The sequence below is a fragment of the Strix uralensis genome, chromosome 10 (assembly GCF_047716275.1).
Source record: "Strix uralensis isolate ZFMK-TIS-50842 chromosome 10, bStrUra1, whole genome shotgun sequence".
Classification (NCBI taxonomy): domain Eukaryota; kingdom Metazoa; phylum Chordata; class Aves; order Strigiformes; family Strigidae; genus Strix; species Strix uralensis.
Window position 1 is genome coordinate 3,878,611 of NC_133981.1, and position 16,211 is coordinate 3,894,821.

At 45.4% G+C, this 16,211-nt stretch overlaps 1 protein-coding gene across 1 annotated transcript; it reads left to right on the top strand.

Annotated features, from left to right (window-relative positions):
* The first annotated feature begins 107 nt into the window (after positions 1–107).
* SLC25A20 (solute carrier family 25 member 20) lies at positions 108–11,105 on the top strand. The gene is made up of 9 exons (XM_074878988.1): positions 108–478; positions 1,177–1,269; positions 3,234–3,361; positions 5,794–5,884; positions 6,795–6,912; positions 8,115–8,187; positions 8,768–8,877; positions 10,316–10,440; positions 10,961–11,105. The coding sequence occupies exons 1-9, from the start codon at positions 374–376 to the stop codon at positions 11,021–11,023; spliced, it is 906 nt and encodes a 301-aa protein (XP_074735089.1). The 5' UTR covers positions 108–373; the 3' UTR covers positions 11,024–11,105.
* Positions 11,106–16,211: the final 5,106 nt, after the last annotated feature.

Consider the following 16,211-nt stretch of genomic DNA (forward strand, 5'->3'; position numbering starts at 1 on the left):
GGGGCCGCCGCCGGGCCGGGCCGCACCACTGCGCTGGGCCCGGCGGGGGGGAGCAGGGGGGTGTCGGGCCGGCGGCGCGGGGCCGCCCCGGGGTACCGGCTCAGCACCCTCAGCAGACGCGGACAGCGCGGCCTCGGCCGGTGCCCGCGCTCGGTGACGGCGCCCGGCACGGCGGTGAGGGAAGAGCCCGCCGCCCCCGCACCGCCGCGGGCAGGGGCCGCTGCTCTCCCGGCCTGCCCCGCGCTCGCCTCCCCCAGTATCCCGGCGTGCCGCGCGGCCCGGCACTGGGGTAAAGGTCGCGGGGCGGAGGGGGCGGCACTGGCTCGGCGGGGACGCAGCGCCCCGGCCCCGCTCCTCACCCGCCGCTGCCGCCATGGCGGAGCAGCCGCAGCCCATCAGCCCCGTGAAGAACTTCTTCGCTGGCGGCTTCGGGGGCGTCTGCCTGGTGTTCGTGGGGCACCCGCTGGACACCATCAAGGTGGGAACGGCAGCGCGGGGCGACGGGGACGGCGGCTGGGGGCCGGTGCCGTGCAGCCCGGGGCAACCGGGGGAGGACTACGCTTCCCGGCGGGCACTGCGCGAGGAACGGCGGAGGCTTCCCGGCGGGCTGTGGGGGGGAGACTACGGGTCCCGGCGGGCGCCGCGGGGCAGCCGGGGGAAGACAACCCTTCCCGGCATGCACCGCGGGGGGAGGCGGGACTTGCCGTCCCGGTGTGCCTGGCGGGGCAGAGCGTCCCCCCGGCGGGGCGCCCCCTGCTGGCTGGCGGCCGTCGTGTCCCCTCAGCGGTAAATTATTTTTGTAGGTAAAAATGAAAAAAAAGAGCGTCCATGTGCCTGGCGCTGGGAGGGGGCGGAGGAGCCGGGGAGGGAGAGTACACCCGCACAGCGAGTGTGTAAGGAAGCTGAGCAGTGCCACGGTGTTAGCTCGCAGGCGTTGAGGTGGGGTTATCACCCTGACAACATCCCTGCAATTAATTAAATACATTAACTATTAAATACATTAAAATTCAATTTCTTCCCTTCTGCGAAGGGCTAAAATGGCGTTAATCTCTCTGCCAGTCTCATAAACTCCAATCACAAAACTCACTCCATAATAGTCGTATAGAGGTGTTCTCTGAATCAAAGTTTAGATAGCAATATTTAATAAAATAATGTTTTCCTATCCCATCTTACTAGGTCAGACTGCAAACCCAGCCTAAGCCACAGCCTGGTCAGCCCTTGCTTTATTCTGGGACCTTTGACTGCTTCAGAAAGACTCTTGTTGGAGAGGTACTGTGTTGGCATGACAGCTGCGATGCCTGCCAAAAATACCAGTTGTTCCTGTTCATCACGGGAATGGAATCGTGTGGGAATGTTGCCCCCCAGAGACTATACAATTCCTGGGTTATCAGTTGAATTGATTCTAATTAAAATTTTTAAGGAGATTACAAAACTGGGGGAATACTTAGCATCTACATGCTCCAACCGCATGTCTCTTTGTTTTGTTATGAAATGCTTTTGGTTCAAAATAACATGATATTAATATTTGACATTATAGACTGGAGTGAGTGTTGGCAGTTGTTTGTTGGCTTTGTTATTGTAGTTGGTGGAATCTTGCTGTGTTTGGAGTTCTCTCTGGAAATCCTAAAATAGGCAATGACTTTTGTTGTGACAAGCAGTACTTTTACTTTCTTCTATAATGTGTTATGACGTCTGTGAGAAGGCAGAGGAGCATTAATTAATAGATTTTTTCTTTTCTTTTTTTTTTCTTCCAACAGAAGGTCAATTACAGTAGTTTTGTTCAACCTTATTCAGAAGGTGGACAGTGTTTTTCACTGCTGAATCAGCCATATCATGTGATTGAACTATAGTCTATTTTGGTTTTAGAAAGGCACGCAGCCTTGGTTTAAAGACTTTAAGTGACATAGAATCCTGTCTTCTGCTTCATAAGTTTCCCCAGCACCTGTTTACCATTTGGAAACAATGGCTATAAAGCCCAACTCTTTGTTTACTAGTCTGAAGTCTGATTTCTAACCACTGGATCTTGTTAGGTAACTCTCTGTTAAATGAAAGATCTGCCTCATATCTGAAATCTACTTTTATTATGGTATTAACTGGTTGTTATATAACCGAGTAAATCTTGCTTCCCCAGTCTCTCCCACAAAGCACTGAAATGCTTTGCTAGCTCTGAATCCCTGGCGGTTTTTAACACCCCTGCTGAAGCACGGACGTCAGAGCTGAACCTTAATAATAGCCTTGTGATGTGAAGTTCAAAAGTAACGCTGCCTCTCTACTCCTACTCAATACTCATCAGTTTCTATAAGGAAAACTATTAAACCTCTCTGCCAAGGCCTTTTGTTTCCCACTGCTCATGGGAAGGTTGAGCAGGAGTGTCTGATCTTTGTCATCCGGATACAATTTCATTACAGAGTCAGTTGTGCCCATAAGGATACAGACACATACTGGGACACGCTGATTTATTTGGGAGGGGAAGGAAGGGGTGGACGGACCAGCAAATATTTAATTTGTGCGTCTAGTCTTTATCTAGAAAGATAACTCTCTTTTTTATCAGAAAAAGTTCAGTTCAAAGGCAAGTTAAATGAAATAAATGCTACTGCTGGGGTCTACATTAGAATTCTTCCGTGGGTGTAGTCTGATGAAGGGAAACATCAGGAATGTAGAGTTGTGTGGTGAAAAAGTTTTGACTTAGGGAAGGAAAGAAAAACATAATTTGCTCTTGAACTCGTTCAAACTGAGCTCGTGTGGGGAGTGAAGTAGTTCAGGTTCATCTCCCTGGCTCTTCTTTTATCTAAAGAGTGAATTCGATTCAGCGTTCTCAGGCTCAGTGTCAGGATTTTACACGGCTGCATTTGATGACATTAGTAAAGCACATGTGTGATTTTGTATGTATCTGAGAGAGAAGACTTTTGATGTAATCTATTAGGACTGTTATTCAGGTGGCTTTTAACTTAACTTCCTCGTATTTGAGATGTAAGTACAGGATGAACAGTATTGGAACAGGAGGGTATAAGTGGTGCCAGTGTTTTGCAGGAAGGACAGCTTCCCTCTGCAACAGGCCCTGAGCCTCAACTGAACATGTATAATTGCAAATGAACAATAGACCCCATTATTCCTCTGATTAATTTGACTGACTGATACTCTCCTGTATTGTAGCCTTTTGCTTCTCAATAAGTTGAAACGTGTGCAAAGTCTGTGCAAAACCCAAGTAATTCTTGTGGTAACATTTCTTGCAGGGAGTCCGAGGCTTATACAGAGGAATGGCAGCTCCTATTATCGGAGTGACACCCATGTTTGCTGTGTGCTTCTTTGGATTTGGCTTGGGAAAAAGACTCCAACAGAGAAAACCTGATGACGTTTTGACGTGAGTTTCTGAGTTAATCAGACAGTTGGGGAAGGCACCCTAAGGCTCTTGCAGCCTGTTGTATTGTCGCACGTCGAGTTGTGGTGTAAATTTGTCTCTTCTCCTAGGTTATAAATATAGTTCTAAAAAATAAAACACTCGTGTGTTTTAATGCTTCTGGAAGCGTGGGACTGATAGCAGAGGCTAAAAACAGACAGCATGTGGGCAGGTGCTATGCAATTCCCTTTCTACGCAAGAAAGAGCCATTAAGGAACAATTCTGTTTTAGATGAGTACACTGTGAGTTATATAATGATTGCCTGCCAACAGTCTCGCTATTAACAGAAACTATGGGAGAAATAAATTCATGGTCAAGCAGCCTTGACAACATTCACAGTCCTGATTCTCTTTTCTCTGTTAGTTGTGACTCTTGCTGTGTCCTTATGTTAGGATGTAATAATAGCCATAGAAATGTTTTATTATTAATTTCTGAAAAGAGGTGTTTATGAGCAGCCTTCGTCTCAGGCCTGTCTAGCCTTTTCAAAAAGAGATGGGAAGCTAAGAAAACTTTGTGTGGCTTTCTGCAAGCTAACTTAGGCGTGAAGGAAGTCCCCCACCCATAAAGTGATAGAACAAGAGGGAATGGCTTTAAACTGCAACAGGGAAGGTTCAGACTGGACATTAGGAAAAAATTTTTCACAGAAAGAGTGGTCAGACAGTGGAATAGGCTGCCCAGGGAGGGGATGGAGTCACCATCCCTGGGTGTGTTTAAGGGTCGTTTAGATGAGATGCTGGGGGATGTGGTGTAGGGGAGAACTTTGTAGAGTAGGGCTGAGGGTTGGACTCGATGATCCCAAGGGTCTTTTCCAACCTGAATGATTCTGTGATAAAGTACTCCCTTAACTTCTTTGCTGAGTTGTGATCTGTAGCTCTACAGGAACAGACCTGTAACTTAGCAACATTATTTGTGCAATATGTAGGTGCCCTGTCAGAAAGTGGGAGTCCATTGTGTTGAGCCAAGCGTGGTGGGGAGGTGCGGTTTGTGTTGGAGCTTTGCCTGCCCAGGGGCTGCCCGGCTGGTGCGAGTTCACTGAGCCACTGCCACGACACGGAGCGAGCTGCCTCTGTGCCAAGATGCTGGAACACTGCTAGTTTACCCTCTGGTTTACCACAGTAGTGTCCTCATGCAGACAAGGCTGAAGGGTAAGACCAGGGGAACGATAAGGAGTGGAGAATCCAAGGAGACAAATGGGCTGTGGACTGATTTCCAGCAGCCTGTTACCTCAGTGTAACCAAAGGCAAGTTTTGAGGAGCAAGCTGGAGCAGGGCAGCGTATTTTGTGAGTCTTTATGCAGAACTCCTCCCAAGCAGAGCAGCGGGAGAGAAAGAACAAAGGTCAACAAACAGCTGGTGGAACTGTCATTGTGCCCAACTGCGCTGTACCTTAGGCACAGACTTTACACAGTAAGATACAGTGTGCCTGGGATGTGAGGCCCAAAAAGAAAGGTCAGACTCTTAGCGCCATGGTTGTGTGTCTAGAGGCAGGCAGGATGGCAGTGGTTCCCCATGTTGATTTTTAAGGGAAGTTTTGGAAGGAAGGAGGTGGAGAGAAACTTGAGAAGCTGTTCTGTCTTTTCTGGGGATGAATAATCCCAAAGTGAGTTGGAAAACTCAAAGCTTAGTTTGAGCAGGAGGTGCATGTGGAGGGGAGAGGGAGGTCTAAATGTTCTGGAAGATTTAATGGGAATTTAAGAGTAAAGAAAGGTGTAAGAATTGGAAAACCTGAATAGAATGCCGTCCCTTGGGCAAGTGGAGTGAAGTGGAAGGTGTAGAATTTAATTAAACTGATATATTAGGTTGTCTTACTAGAGAATGTAGGATGTTGGATGTGAAAATAAGTTTGTTGTGGAGAAACTCAGTCTGTTAAAGGGATTTCTGTCATGGAGACTTTGCCACATGAAAGCAGGTGCAGAATGTGTGGCCTGATGGCAGGTTGGTAGGACAGACTCGATGATGGCAGAGGTTGAAGGAGGGAGGGCCTGAGAGGTTACAGAAAGGAGGCTTCTGACTGCACAGACAGGAATATGCACAAATGCTGGTGTTGCTGAGAAGAGAGTGGGAGACTGGAGGAGGAAGAGACGAGTGTAAAAATCAATGGGGAATGCTGTAGCAAAAATTGTAAGTACAAGGAATATTAGCAAATACAATGGATGTGAAGAGCTGAGTTATGGTTGCTGTGGGAACCAGGGCTTTGAATCCTAGGGATCCTAAATTGTTTAGCTCCAGTTATGCATTGATGAGGCACTTCTGCACTGATCAAAAGCAGTGGATGCATTTCTAGTTCCACTGCCAACCTCATGTGGAACAGCATAATCTGGTGATACGGGGGTCTTTCTGCCCTTTGTTTCCTATGTGCTGTGTTGTGTTAGGGTCTCTTCTGTTTCCTCGGGGCAGATATCCTCAGCTGTTTGCTGCTGGCATGTTGTCGGGAGTGTTCACGACAGCAATCATGGCTCCAGGAGAGAGAATCAAGTGCCTTTTACAGGTAAGGCACTGGATGGTGGTGATGGGAATTTTAATTTCAGAGGTTTTGTCTTTCCATACCAGGAACTTCTTCGGTTAGTGTGTTTACTCTGTTCTGTTTTTTGACAGGACTGAGACAACTGTCATGTAATGCAACTGTGTCACAGAGAAGCATTATACAAACTCGCCATGGCAGTTCAAGTACATACAGCATTCATTGCTCTATTCATTTTACAGAGCACAAGCCTTTGTACTGTGTGGCATTATATGAGGCATCAGTGGATGCCTCAGTCCACTTCAACGTCTGGAGCAGTCCAGTTTTTCAGAATGAAACTTTTTCTATAAAAATGCCAAACTACCAGATCATAAGACTCTAGTATAAAGATTTTCTGTTGCCTTGACAGGTTCCCAGTAATAACTAAGGAACGTATTCCCAAATACATGAAATGGTTTTCTAATGTTTGGGTGACTGTTAGCTTTACGCCTCCTCCAGCGTTTTTAAAGTGTTGGTGGAAAATGTAAACCTGAACAAATGAAAATACCATCTTTAGCAGAGATAGAAAGCTTTGCTTATTTCAGACTTTTATACGCATACGAACTGTTTGAATTTCGCTAAACTATCTGAAGGCTACTTTTTGTCAGTGCAAGTGTAGAATTACCTAACTGACTTCAGTTGTTAAAACTCACACCGCAGAAAAATAAGGGAGAATCTAGCCTCTGCGTGGAACAGTAAACAAATCCTCAGCTTGGACATGAGAGAGCTGTTTGAGGAAGTGCCAGAGCAGAGGTTTCAAATGCAGGAGTGCCTGTGGAACGAGTATGTGCTCCTTTCTCTCTGGAAACATGCACGTGGCTTTCTAACTGTTAGCTGAATGTTTGTTCACCAGTCAGAAACCTTCAATAGTCATAAACTTATGGCTTTAATCCTTCAGATCCAGGCAGCTACAGGTGAAACTAAATACAGTGGCTCTTTGGACTGTGCAAAACAGCTGTACCGCGAGGCTGGGATTCGTGGCGTGTACAAGGGGACAGTGCTCACCCTCATGAGAGGTAACTGATAGAGACATTCTGATGCTTCTTCTGTGTGGGGTACTTTAAGATAAGAAGCCTGACATAGTATCATAGATCCCGTTGTCCCTTTAGCCAATTGGAGATGCTGTGTCACCCTTTTTTCTTGTTTTGCAGTCTGCAGAGCTACTCCAGTGCCTCAAAGGGACTGAGAAATAAACATGAGATTCTCAGTGAGTGAGGAAGAGATTAGATGACAAGGATCAGAGGGATGTAGGAAGTAATTAAGATCTGAGAAGCCAAGAGGAATGAGAGACGTCAGGAGAGGAGCAGAGAGAACAAAGAGAAAAGAAAAATACAGAAGTGGGCGCTTTTTTTGTTCTTTTCTTTCCTTCTTTTTTTATTTCCTTGGGAGAAGGATTGTGACTGTGACTGTTGCTGTGTAATGCTGACAGCTTTAAAAGGTGTGACTGCAGCAGTTATGCTTTCTAACCCGCTTGAGTGTGGGTTATTTTGGACTGGGATGTCATGACCCCTGTCACAACAACAACAACAAAATAATTGTGCCAGACACTGAATCCTTTACATGTTTCGGTACTTTCTCCTTTGAAGAGCGTTAGATTGTCCCCTGTACTGGGGCAATGTTTTCCAAGGATAAGCTGAAATTTCTGTATTTTGATATTTCAGTTCAGGAATTTGTTCTATACTCTGCTTCTCATAGAAGTGTAGCAGCTAGCAATGTAACTCTGGCAGTGTCGCTAGCCAGAGGCTGGTTTAGGCATGAGGTAAGAATGGGCTGTGGGAGTACCTTAAAAAACCCCCAAAACGAAACCCGTCAACTACAAAAAACCCCCAAAATGGAATCATTAGAACAAATAATGTGCAAAACTCCTGTGGTTCCTGAACTGCTCCGATCTGCTAGCAGCAATTAAGAAAGCTTAGAGCTGTCTCATCATTAGCTTAACAGCCAACAGACAGGTTACAGTCTGATTTGAAAGGTTGCTGACAGAAGCATTTGAGAACAGATATTTTCCCAATTCTTACCTTTAGCACTTGCTAAAGTACCTGGGAAAGTTCAGGCTCCTCTGTCTAGAGCAACAGAAGATTTTACTTTGTTTGTAGAGGGGGTTCAGAAAGGGAATTTGGGTGTACTTAGTGGTGTTGCTGAGCTGGTGTGGGGCTGTTTTGCCTCTAGGCTTCATTTTGTTTCCCACTACTCACGGTCTTTGTTGTTTACCCACTAGATGTCCCAGCCAGTGGAATGTACTTCATGACGTACGAATGGCTGAAGAACATTCTGACCCCTGAGGGAAAGAGGTTAGTGAAATCTCAGTCATCATTTTCTGGACTTCCCAGACACTGCTGGTTAATTTCCCCAGTTACCAAGAGATTTAGAGCAGTATCATCAAAACAAATTTAAAAGAAAAGGGTCGCTTGTCTTGTGAGTTGAGCTGGTTTAGTCTGGGGTTAACTGACAATTAAAATAGTATTCTAAGTTTCCCTCAGATTCTAGCCTTGGATCTTATTAGCCAAGTTGAGGAATACTTAAAGTAGGTCTCTTCACTTTCACCCCTGTGTGTGCACAAATTGCTGGGGGTTTTGTTGTTGGGGTTTAGGGTTTTTTTTTTCCCTCCCCAGAGCACTCGTGTGTGTGCTGCTGAATGAAAAGATTTGAACCTTTAGGGTGGAGTTAGTACATTTTGCCCACGGGGCTCTGATTCTTGGAAATCTTGCTCAAATACTGCACTCTGTGTCTGCAGCACTGTGCTGCTGTCAGCCAGGCTGCCTCTTTGATTGTCACCTTAGTCAAAACAGAGTTTTTACTTCTTTTGTTTTCCTTTTTTTTTTTTTTTGTTTGTTTCCTTTTTCCTCCCACCCCACCCCAATCCTGCCACAGTGTGAGCGACCTCAGTGCGCCCAGGATCCTCTTTGCCGGGGGCCTGGCTGGGATCTTCAACTGGGCAGTTGCCATTCCACCAGACGTGCTGAAATCCCGTTTCCAGACTGGTGAGTTGCCCGCCAGCTCGTCACGGCCTCACGCCACGCAGCGCTCCCGGGAATGGGCTGGGCAGCAATGGAAAAGGACACCTGAGCGTGGCATCAGGGAGGCAGCATGTCTTGAGCACTGCTTGAGACAAATACATGAAAAATCCAAGTGTGTTCCTAGCTTTTTTTGGTTGGTTTCCTCACAAATTTTTGGCAAATTGGGCTGTACATCTCTGTTCCTTCCTCCCTGCTAATATAATGATCCTGATTCAAGATACTGTTTAGAAACCTAAGCACAGAAGTCATAATAACAGAACCACTTGTCATGGCTGTTTTATTACAACTGCAATTCTTTGAGAGGTTTTGTTATTTCACTTCAGACATAGTGCTATATGAAATTTATAGTAACTGGGCGTGCCTTGCTGAGAGCATTGCTTTTAGACTAGCTGCTCTGCTCTCTTCAATATCTGCGGCCTAGTTATAGTGAGGATGGCCCCAGGCCTTGCGCTTCAGTGAAGTTTGACAGGTTTTTCATTGGTTTCTCTGGGAGTCCTAGTCAATGAATACTTCTGTTAAGGCTCCCCATAGTCTGTCTGTGGACTCTGCTCTCCGCTGGACTGTAACCATTTTTCCTGAGTCATGGATCATGATAATCTAGTGCAGGAAACTTCTTTTCTTTTTCTTTGAATAATGGCTGTGGTGGTTTGATACAGTAGCAAGGGCTGAGTGTGAAATACTCAGCTTTGCATCCTTGTTCCACTGAGCCAATCCCCAATGCTGCTGTGTAGATGATGTGGGTTAATGGTGGTTCTGTTTAACTGGGTTGGTTTGTGGAGCACTTGTTCAGAGGGCTGGCAAAGGCATTACTTTCCAGAGAAATGTCAGAAGAAGGAAGAACTTGTTCTTTGAATAGAATAAATTTTTAAAAACACCTCAGCAAGTCTGTGTAACATCAGCATTAAAACAGCCTGTGCTTTTCACTTGAAGTCTGTTGCTGTTCTTGGCTGGGGCATGTGATAGGATCATTTTCTGTTTCTTATAAACCAGCTTCATCAGTTTTTATATCTGACCTTCCTACCTCCTAATTGCAGCTCTTGGGAGAGCTGTGATCAACAGTGCAAGTAACAGCTCAGATTTCCAGCCCTGATAAAAGTTATTCTCTTTTCTTCCCTGCCCCCCAGTGACTTGATAATACAAATTCTTTGTGGTGATGGTGAGCACCTCCCTTCTGTTTACTGAGTCTTTAGTAAGGTGTCTTTGTTTGCTTGCTTTTGATTGAAATAGATAATTTTCCCAAGCAGATGTTGCAACAGAGCTTAAGCAATGCTTGGATCCTGGTGTCACCTAGATGGTGTACCAGTATGAACTTGTTGAAAATCCTGGGCTGTTACATATGCCACATCCTTCAGCACTTGTGACTGCCACACATCTTAGCTAATGTGTTTTGTATTCCTTTCAGCTCCTCCAGGAAAATACCCAAATGGCTTTAGAGATGTGCTGAGAGAACTTATCAGAGAGGAAGGAGTTGCATCTCTCTATAAGGGCTTCACAGCTGTAATGATCAGGGCATTTCCCGCTAACGCGGTAAGTAAATTGTGATTCCAGATGGGTTTTGGGGACCTGGCCGCTCGCAGTGAATGTTTGCAGTCTGTAGGGGAGATGAGTGGCTGCTCACTGTTGTACCATTTCAGTGAGATTCTTGCCACCGCTATTTTGGCTGTTGGTGTCCAGGTTCTAAAAATGTACCTTAATCTAGGGGGAACGCCAAGTAAACCTTCCTCTGAAGCTTCTCATGAAAGCCCTTTGTTGAGTCATTCTGACAGTCTTTCTCTATTGATGGTGCATCCACCAGTAGAGGAGAGAAATGGGTGGATAAATTTAGACTGGCTTCGCCTTTAATAAATAACGAACCTAAGAGAGCAGCAGTTCTGCCTTTGTGTAGAGCAATATAGTAGAATTCTTGTCTCTGGTCCAAGAACGTTTTTCATTCTCTTCCTCCTTCCACATCAGCCACGTCAGGTGTTTATAGTGTTGCATTTCTAAAACCTTGTTTGGAATAGATTTTTAGAATCCTAATTTGTTCTGTATGTTCTCTCTTTTTCAGGCATGTTTTCTTGGTTTTGAAGTTGCTATGAAGTTTCTTAACTGGATTGCTCCAGGTTTATGAAGACTAGGAAGTCTTTGGAAATTAGAGAGGAGAAGGAAGAGTGCAAGTCTGCCTCAAAGGAATAAATGAATGATCACTTGAAGTTTCAGGAATTATTGCTTGCCTAATATCTTTTGCCTTCCTCACGTTCTTTAGGTGGTGCTATGTGCCATTCAGAAATGTAAGCTGTAGCTCTGAAACAGAGTTGATGAGTTAGAGGTGATACACCTGTCTTCTGAGCCAACGTACCACAGCAGTAACGCTGCTAACAGACAGCTGTCACTATTACACACACTACCTTAAGTACTTCCTCATGGAAGAAGGGGACACTTCGTAAAATATAATTCTTTGTTTACTGAAGAAACATGTAGCTATTAATGCTGAAAAACTTCCTTAAAATAATTGTTTGGCAGTGTGTACTTAACTCTCAGGGCATGAGTTAGCAGCTGCATGTAGTAGTATCTACAGGCAATGTCAGATAGCATTCTCATCTCTTGTAGTTTTTTAGTTGTGGCTATTTCTATGTTGACAGTGGTTTTACCTGCATGTAATGCAGCAAACACAGAGCTGAGCAGGGAGGGCCAGAGCGACGTTTCAGCGAGTTGGGGGGTATTACAGATAGTGTATCGGATCTTGCATATGGATCTTTTCTGTGGAACTGAGAGGGGAAAATGCTTAACATTTGTACTAAGCTTTACTGGAACAGCCAGCGGGGAAATGTGTTTGATTAACCTGAACTTTTCTCTGAAATCCCTTTCTGTCCCACTGAAGATGTCCCAAATGCGATTTCAAAAGTACAGCATGGTTCATAGCAACCCATGGTTTATTTGATTTATCAGATGCTGTGTCCCGGGATTCAATCATTGACATTTGCCTGAGAAAATGTAACAGCACTTCCAAGAGCTCAATTTCTCTGACACGAGGGGGATACATGAAGGGGACACTGGCTCTGCAGTCTTGTCTAACTTTATTCTTGCTCTGTTCCTTGGTTTTCTCTTAATATTATTAAACATAATCACATTTTCGTTTGAGAAATGACTAATGCTAAGAAGCAAAAAGCAACTTTAATTTCTTCTGGTTCTGATGCAGTGTTATTGGAACTCAATAAAGCTGGATGCTGCTTGGCTAGAACGTGTGCTTCTGTTCATTTACTTTTTGCATGATCTTGCATGTTGGTTTTGCAAAAGCTTTCCAGTTCTTAATTCTGAGATGTGATTGGGAAGCAAGTTGTGCCGTGCTGTCTTTGATTGTTAACCTCTTGCTGTTTAGCTTTTGTATTTCTGACATGAACTGTGGAAATTAATGTTCTGCACTTTACCTGTTTGTCATTCAAGTGCTGTTAGGTGCTGTGTTGTGGACAACTTTTTAGCTATAAAGCCAGACGCTAAATAACACATATTGCTCATGGAAAGTATTTTACGTTTTCCAGGGAGATGCCTGGATGCAGATAGAGCAGAGCTTAGGGAAAGCGTTTGTCCTGATGGCCCACAGGAAAGGAGGCTGAGAGTTTGTCCTTGGTCTGGCGTGGTGTGTTGGCCTGTACTATAAGGACACAGTTGTCACCTCGGCAGGGTCGGCCCTGAGAACTTTCCACCCGGTGCTGCTGCAGAAACCTTGAATTCCACTTTCCTTCCCAATTCAGTGGAAGGACCAGAAGGGAACCTGCCTTCCCCAGAGCCTGCCTCTTGTGTTTTACAGGGTGAGGGTGTGAAAGCAATGGGGTAGCCCCTGGCCTGGGAAAATCTCAGGCACTTGGAGCTGCCTCCACATTCTTGCTCCTGCCTTACCCACCGCGGACCTTCCGCGCTCCTCGCTGCTTAGCAAGCTGCTGCTGCTGCAAGTCGCTGCAGCTATAGATGAATGAAATACTTCAAGCATAAACACTGAGTTAATACTGGTTCAGAGAAGTGGTGATTAAAGCACATTAACCTCTCAAATGGTTTTAGGTTTACTGAAGCTAAATCCGAACTAGTTTCAAGAGGACCAGGACTGCTTTTATGGCTCTGTGCTGCCTAACCACCAAATGCTATCCTGTCCTGCTTTGGTTCCCTGGCTGCTCTGGCCACCTTTCTGACTTCAGTCCTGGGGCTGTGATGCCTAGAAGCAACTTCCAGCTTTATGAAGTGTTATAAAGCTGGATTTTCTCCTCCTGTTTTACTTATGTGTTCCAGAAATACTGACACTTCTTGGGAGGGCAGATGCGTACAGACTCTGCACCTCTTCCCTTAAAAATTCCAGATGCTGGTGCTTAACGCTGCCTATTCCAGCTGTCCTGTCAAACGCATCCTGTTGAGCTCCTAATCTCACAGGAAACTGGGGAGAATTGAAGCATAATCATCCGGTTGCAAGTGCGGTTCTCGGTTGGTTTAGGACGCAGTTGCCCAGCAGATGGCTGTCTGGGGCTGTCAGCAAGATGGACAAAACCTGCAGGACCAAAGGCAAGGTCAGAGGCAAGGGAGCCAGCACACCAGCTGCTGCTGGCAGGCTACTGTGTCCCTTCGTGGCAGCTGCAACTTTCCGAGTTGGGCTACAAGAGTTTTATGTCTGATTCAGGACAGAGACAGCTGGAAAGCAGGAGCCTCTTCTCCAGATCTGTCCTGCTGAGGAAGACTGTGATCCTCCAGGCTGTGCGTTGTGGTTAGTACTCCCTCCCATCCCAGTCCTATTGGTCTGGAGCGTTGCAGACTATGAAAAACATTTAATTCATGGAAAACAAATCAGGGACTAGCAACGCACTGGATTCAGTTGCTGGGATTAAGAGCACAGCTTCTCCATTTGGGCACCAAGGAGCCTTCTCTTAGTCCGTGTGTTGGCCTCTTGCTTGGTGCTCCCACACCTACCTTGGCTGTGCTGTCACCAGCTCAGGCTCACCTGTCTGTGCCCTTAAGCAGCACTTGCTCTGAAAGACTGAAATATTCCCTACACTAACACTTCAGTTGTTACTAGTAACTGTAAACTATCTTTCTCCTGCCAAAATATCCCTTTTAATACTGTTTAAAAAAGCATTTCAGATCCTTTTTCCAGTTTCAATTACCCTAATTATATTCTCCCCAGTCTGAAGTTTTTGCAGAGCTTTGTATTTTGCATGATAAAATTCTGGCTGTTTAACATGCTTGATTTCATTTGGTTCTTTTAGAGAAGTAAAATATGGAAGGCAGCAATCAGGAATGAGGGGCTGCTTTCCAACAGCAGCGGTGGGAGGAGAGGAGCTTAGGGAAGGCTGATCAGACACATCTGCTTGTTTGTTCAAAAACTGAAACCCAGGCACCCTGGAAATGTTTAAAAAGCTGCTCATGTCTCTCAAGATTCTGCCATACAAAATTTGCCAAATCCTTACCCCTGGTGTGTGCAACCGCAGAATGAGGGATTTTAACACAGGTAGAGTTTCCTGCACACTGAGGACTCTCTTGCTTTCAGAAGCCCGGATTTGCATTTAAATGTTATTTTCTAATTCCCCAGCTTCTTGTGGGCATCAAGGCAGCATGTATACAGGTTAATGGTACACAGCAGCATCTGGTAAGCTGGGTCTCCACATCAGCAAAGGATACCGATGACATTTGTCTTTACACTCCTTGTGCTGATAATGTATGTTTTTTCTATATCAAAATCAGTGTGGAGTTCCACAAAACCATTGTGCTGCACATCTTCCTGGCCCATCCTTCTTTGATGTGAGTGATGTTTCCAGTGGTGATTCAAGGTGCCTGGAAGTATTCCAGAAGTCGTCCACGATACATAAATCTTCCACACTTGCATTTCAAATCTTCCATGCTTGCATTTCTCTGCCCATTGTGTGCAAGTGGCTTTTGTGTACACTCAGCATTGCTATTGACAGAAAGGTCCTTGGAATACCCCTGACAAGTCAGTCTTGATCAAATTTGACTAACTAAAGGAAGCTGCCTGTGGGAGGATTACTAGAGTCTCCAGTTTGGAAAGGACATTGCATGGTAGATCTTACAAATGGCAAGTAATGTGCAGAGGGTGCATTTACTCCTATTTCTCACAGTATAAGACATACAGTGTGTTCAGTGAGGATATCAAGCAATATTTAAAATAAAAATACTTCTTATATATTGTGTACAATTAAGCTATATAGGTTGTTGCAACAGAATGCAAAGTGCTTTAAAAAAACTCATGGAAGAACAGTTCATCAAGAACTACTGAAAACTGATATGGCTACAAAGCTTTGCATGAGAAGTTCCTGAATTGCAGCTTGATAGGAACTGGGAGAGTGTGCTAGGGAAGTCACATTTAGTGCTTTATTTCTTGTGTTCTTTCCGTAAGTATTTGTTGCTGGCCACTGTCAGGCAGAAGAGACAGACCTCCGATCTGATCTTTGATAGTTTGGCTGGTGTTCTTCTTATGATATGATGGGCAAAACCCTGTGTAGTTCTGTGGGGTCTGCAGATAGGAGGATAGGCTGGCCACGTGCCTTCTCAGTAACAACGTACACTAGAACACACCAGTTATAGCTTTGCATGTGCCGAATGGGTCTCTAACAGTTCAGTTTCCCATTTTTACATTGTTCTTACTATCTGCTGCCTCTTATGTGAGAGGACTCCTATATCAATAGCCTGTTTATGCAGGTGAGGGACCAGCCTTGTTCACAGCCTGAGGAAAGTGGCTTTTACCACTACACAGCTCACAGAATGACAGAGGCGTTGAGGTTGGGAGGTATCTCTGGAGAAGGTCCAGTCCCGCCCTCCTGCTCAAAGTAGTGTCCACTACAGCAGGTTGCCCAGGGCCATGTCCAGTTGGGTTTTTAATATCTCCAAGGACAGAAACTCCACAGCCTCTTGCAGCAACCTGTTCCAATGTGCAATCACCTTCACAGGAAAACAAGTTCTCTCTTATGTTTAAGTGGAATTTCTTGTATTTCAATTTGTGTCCTGTCACTAGACTCCACTGAGAAGAGTCTGGCTCCATCTCCTCCTAATCTCCCTCCTGTCAGGTGTCCATTAACACTGGTAAGATCCTCCTGGAGCTTTCTCCAGGCTGAACAATTACAGCTCTCTTGGCCTCCTTGTATAGTCTGGAGAAGAGGAGGCTGAGGGGAGACCTCATGGCCCTCTACAACTCCCTGAAAGGAGGGTGCAGAGAGGGGGGATGAGTCTCTTGACCCAAGGAACCAGCGCCAGGACAAGAGGGAATGGCCTCAAGCTGCGCCAGGGCAGGGTCAGACTGGCTCTTAGGAAGTATTTCTTTGCAGAAG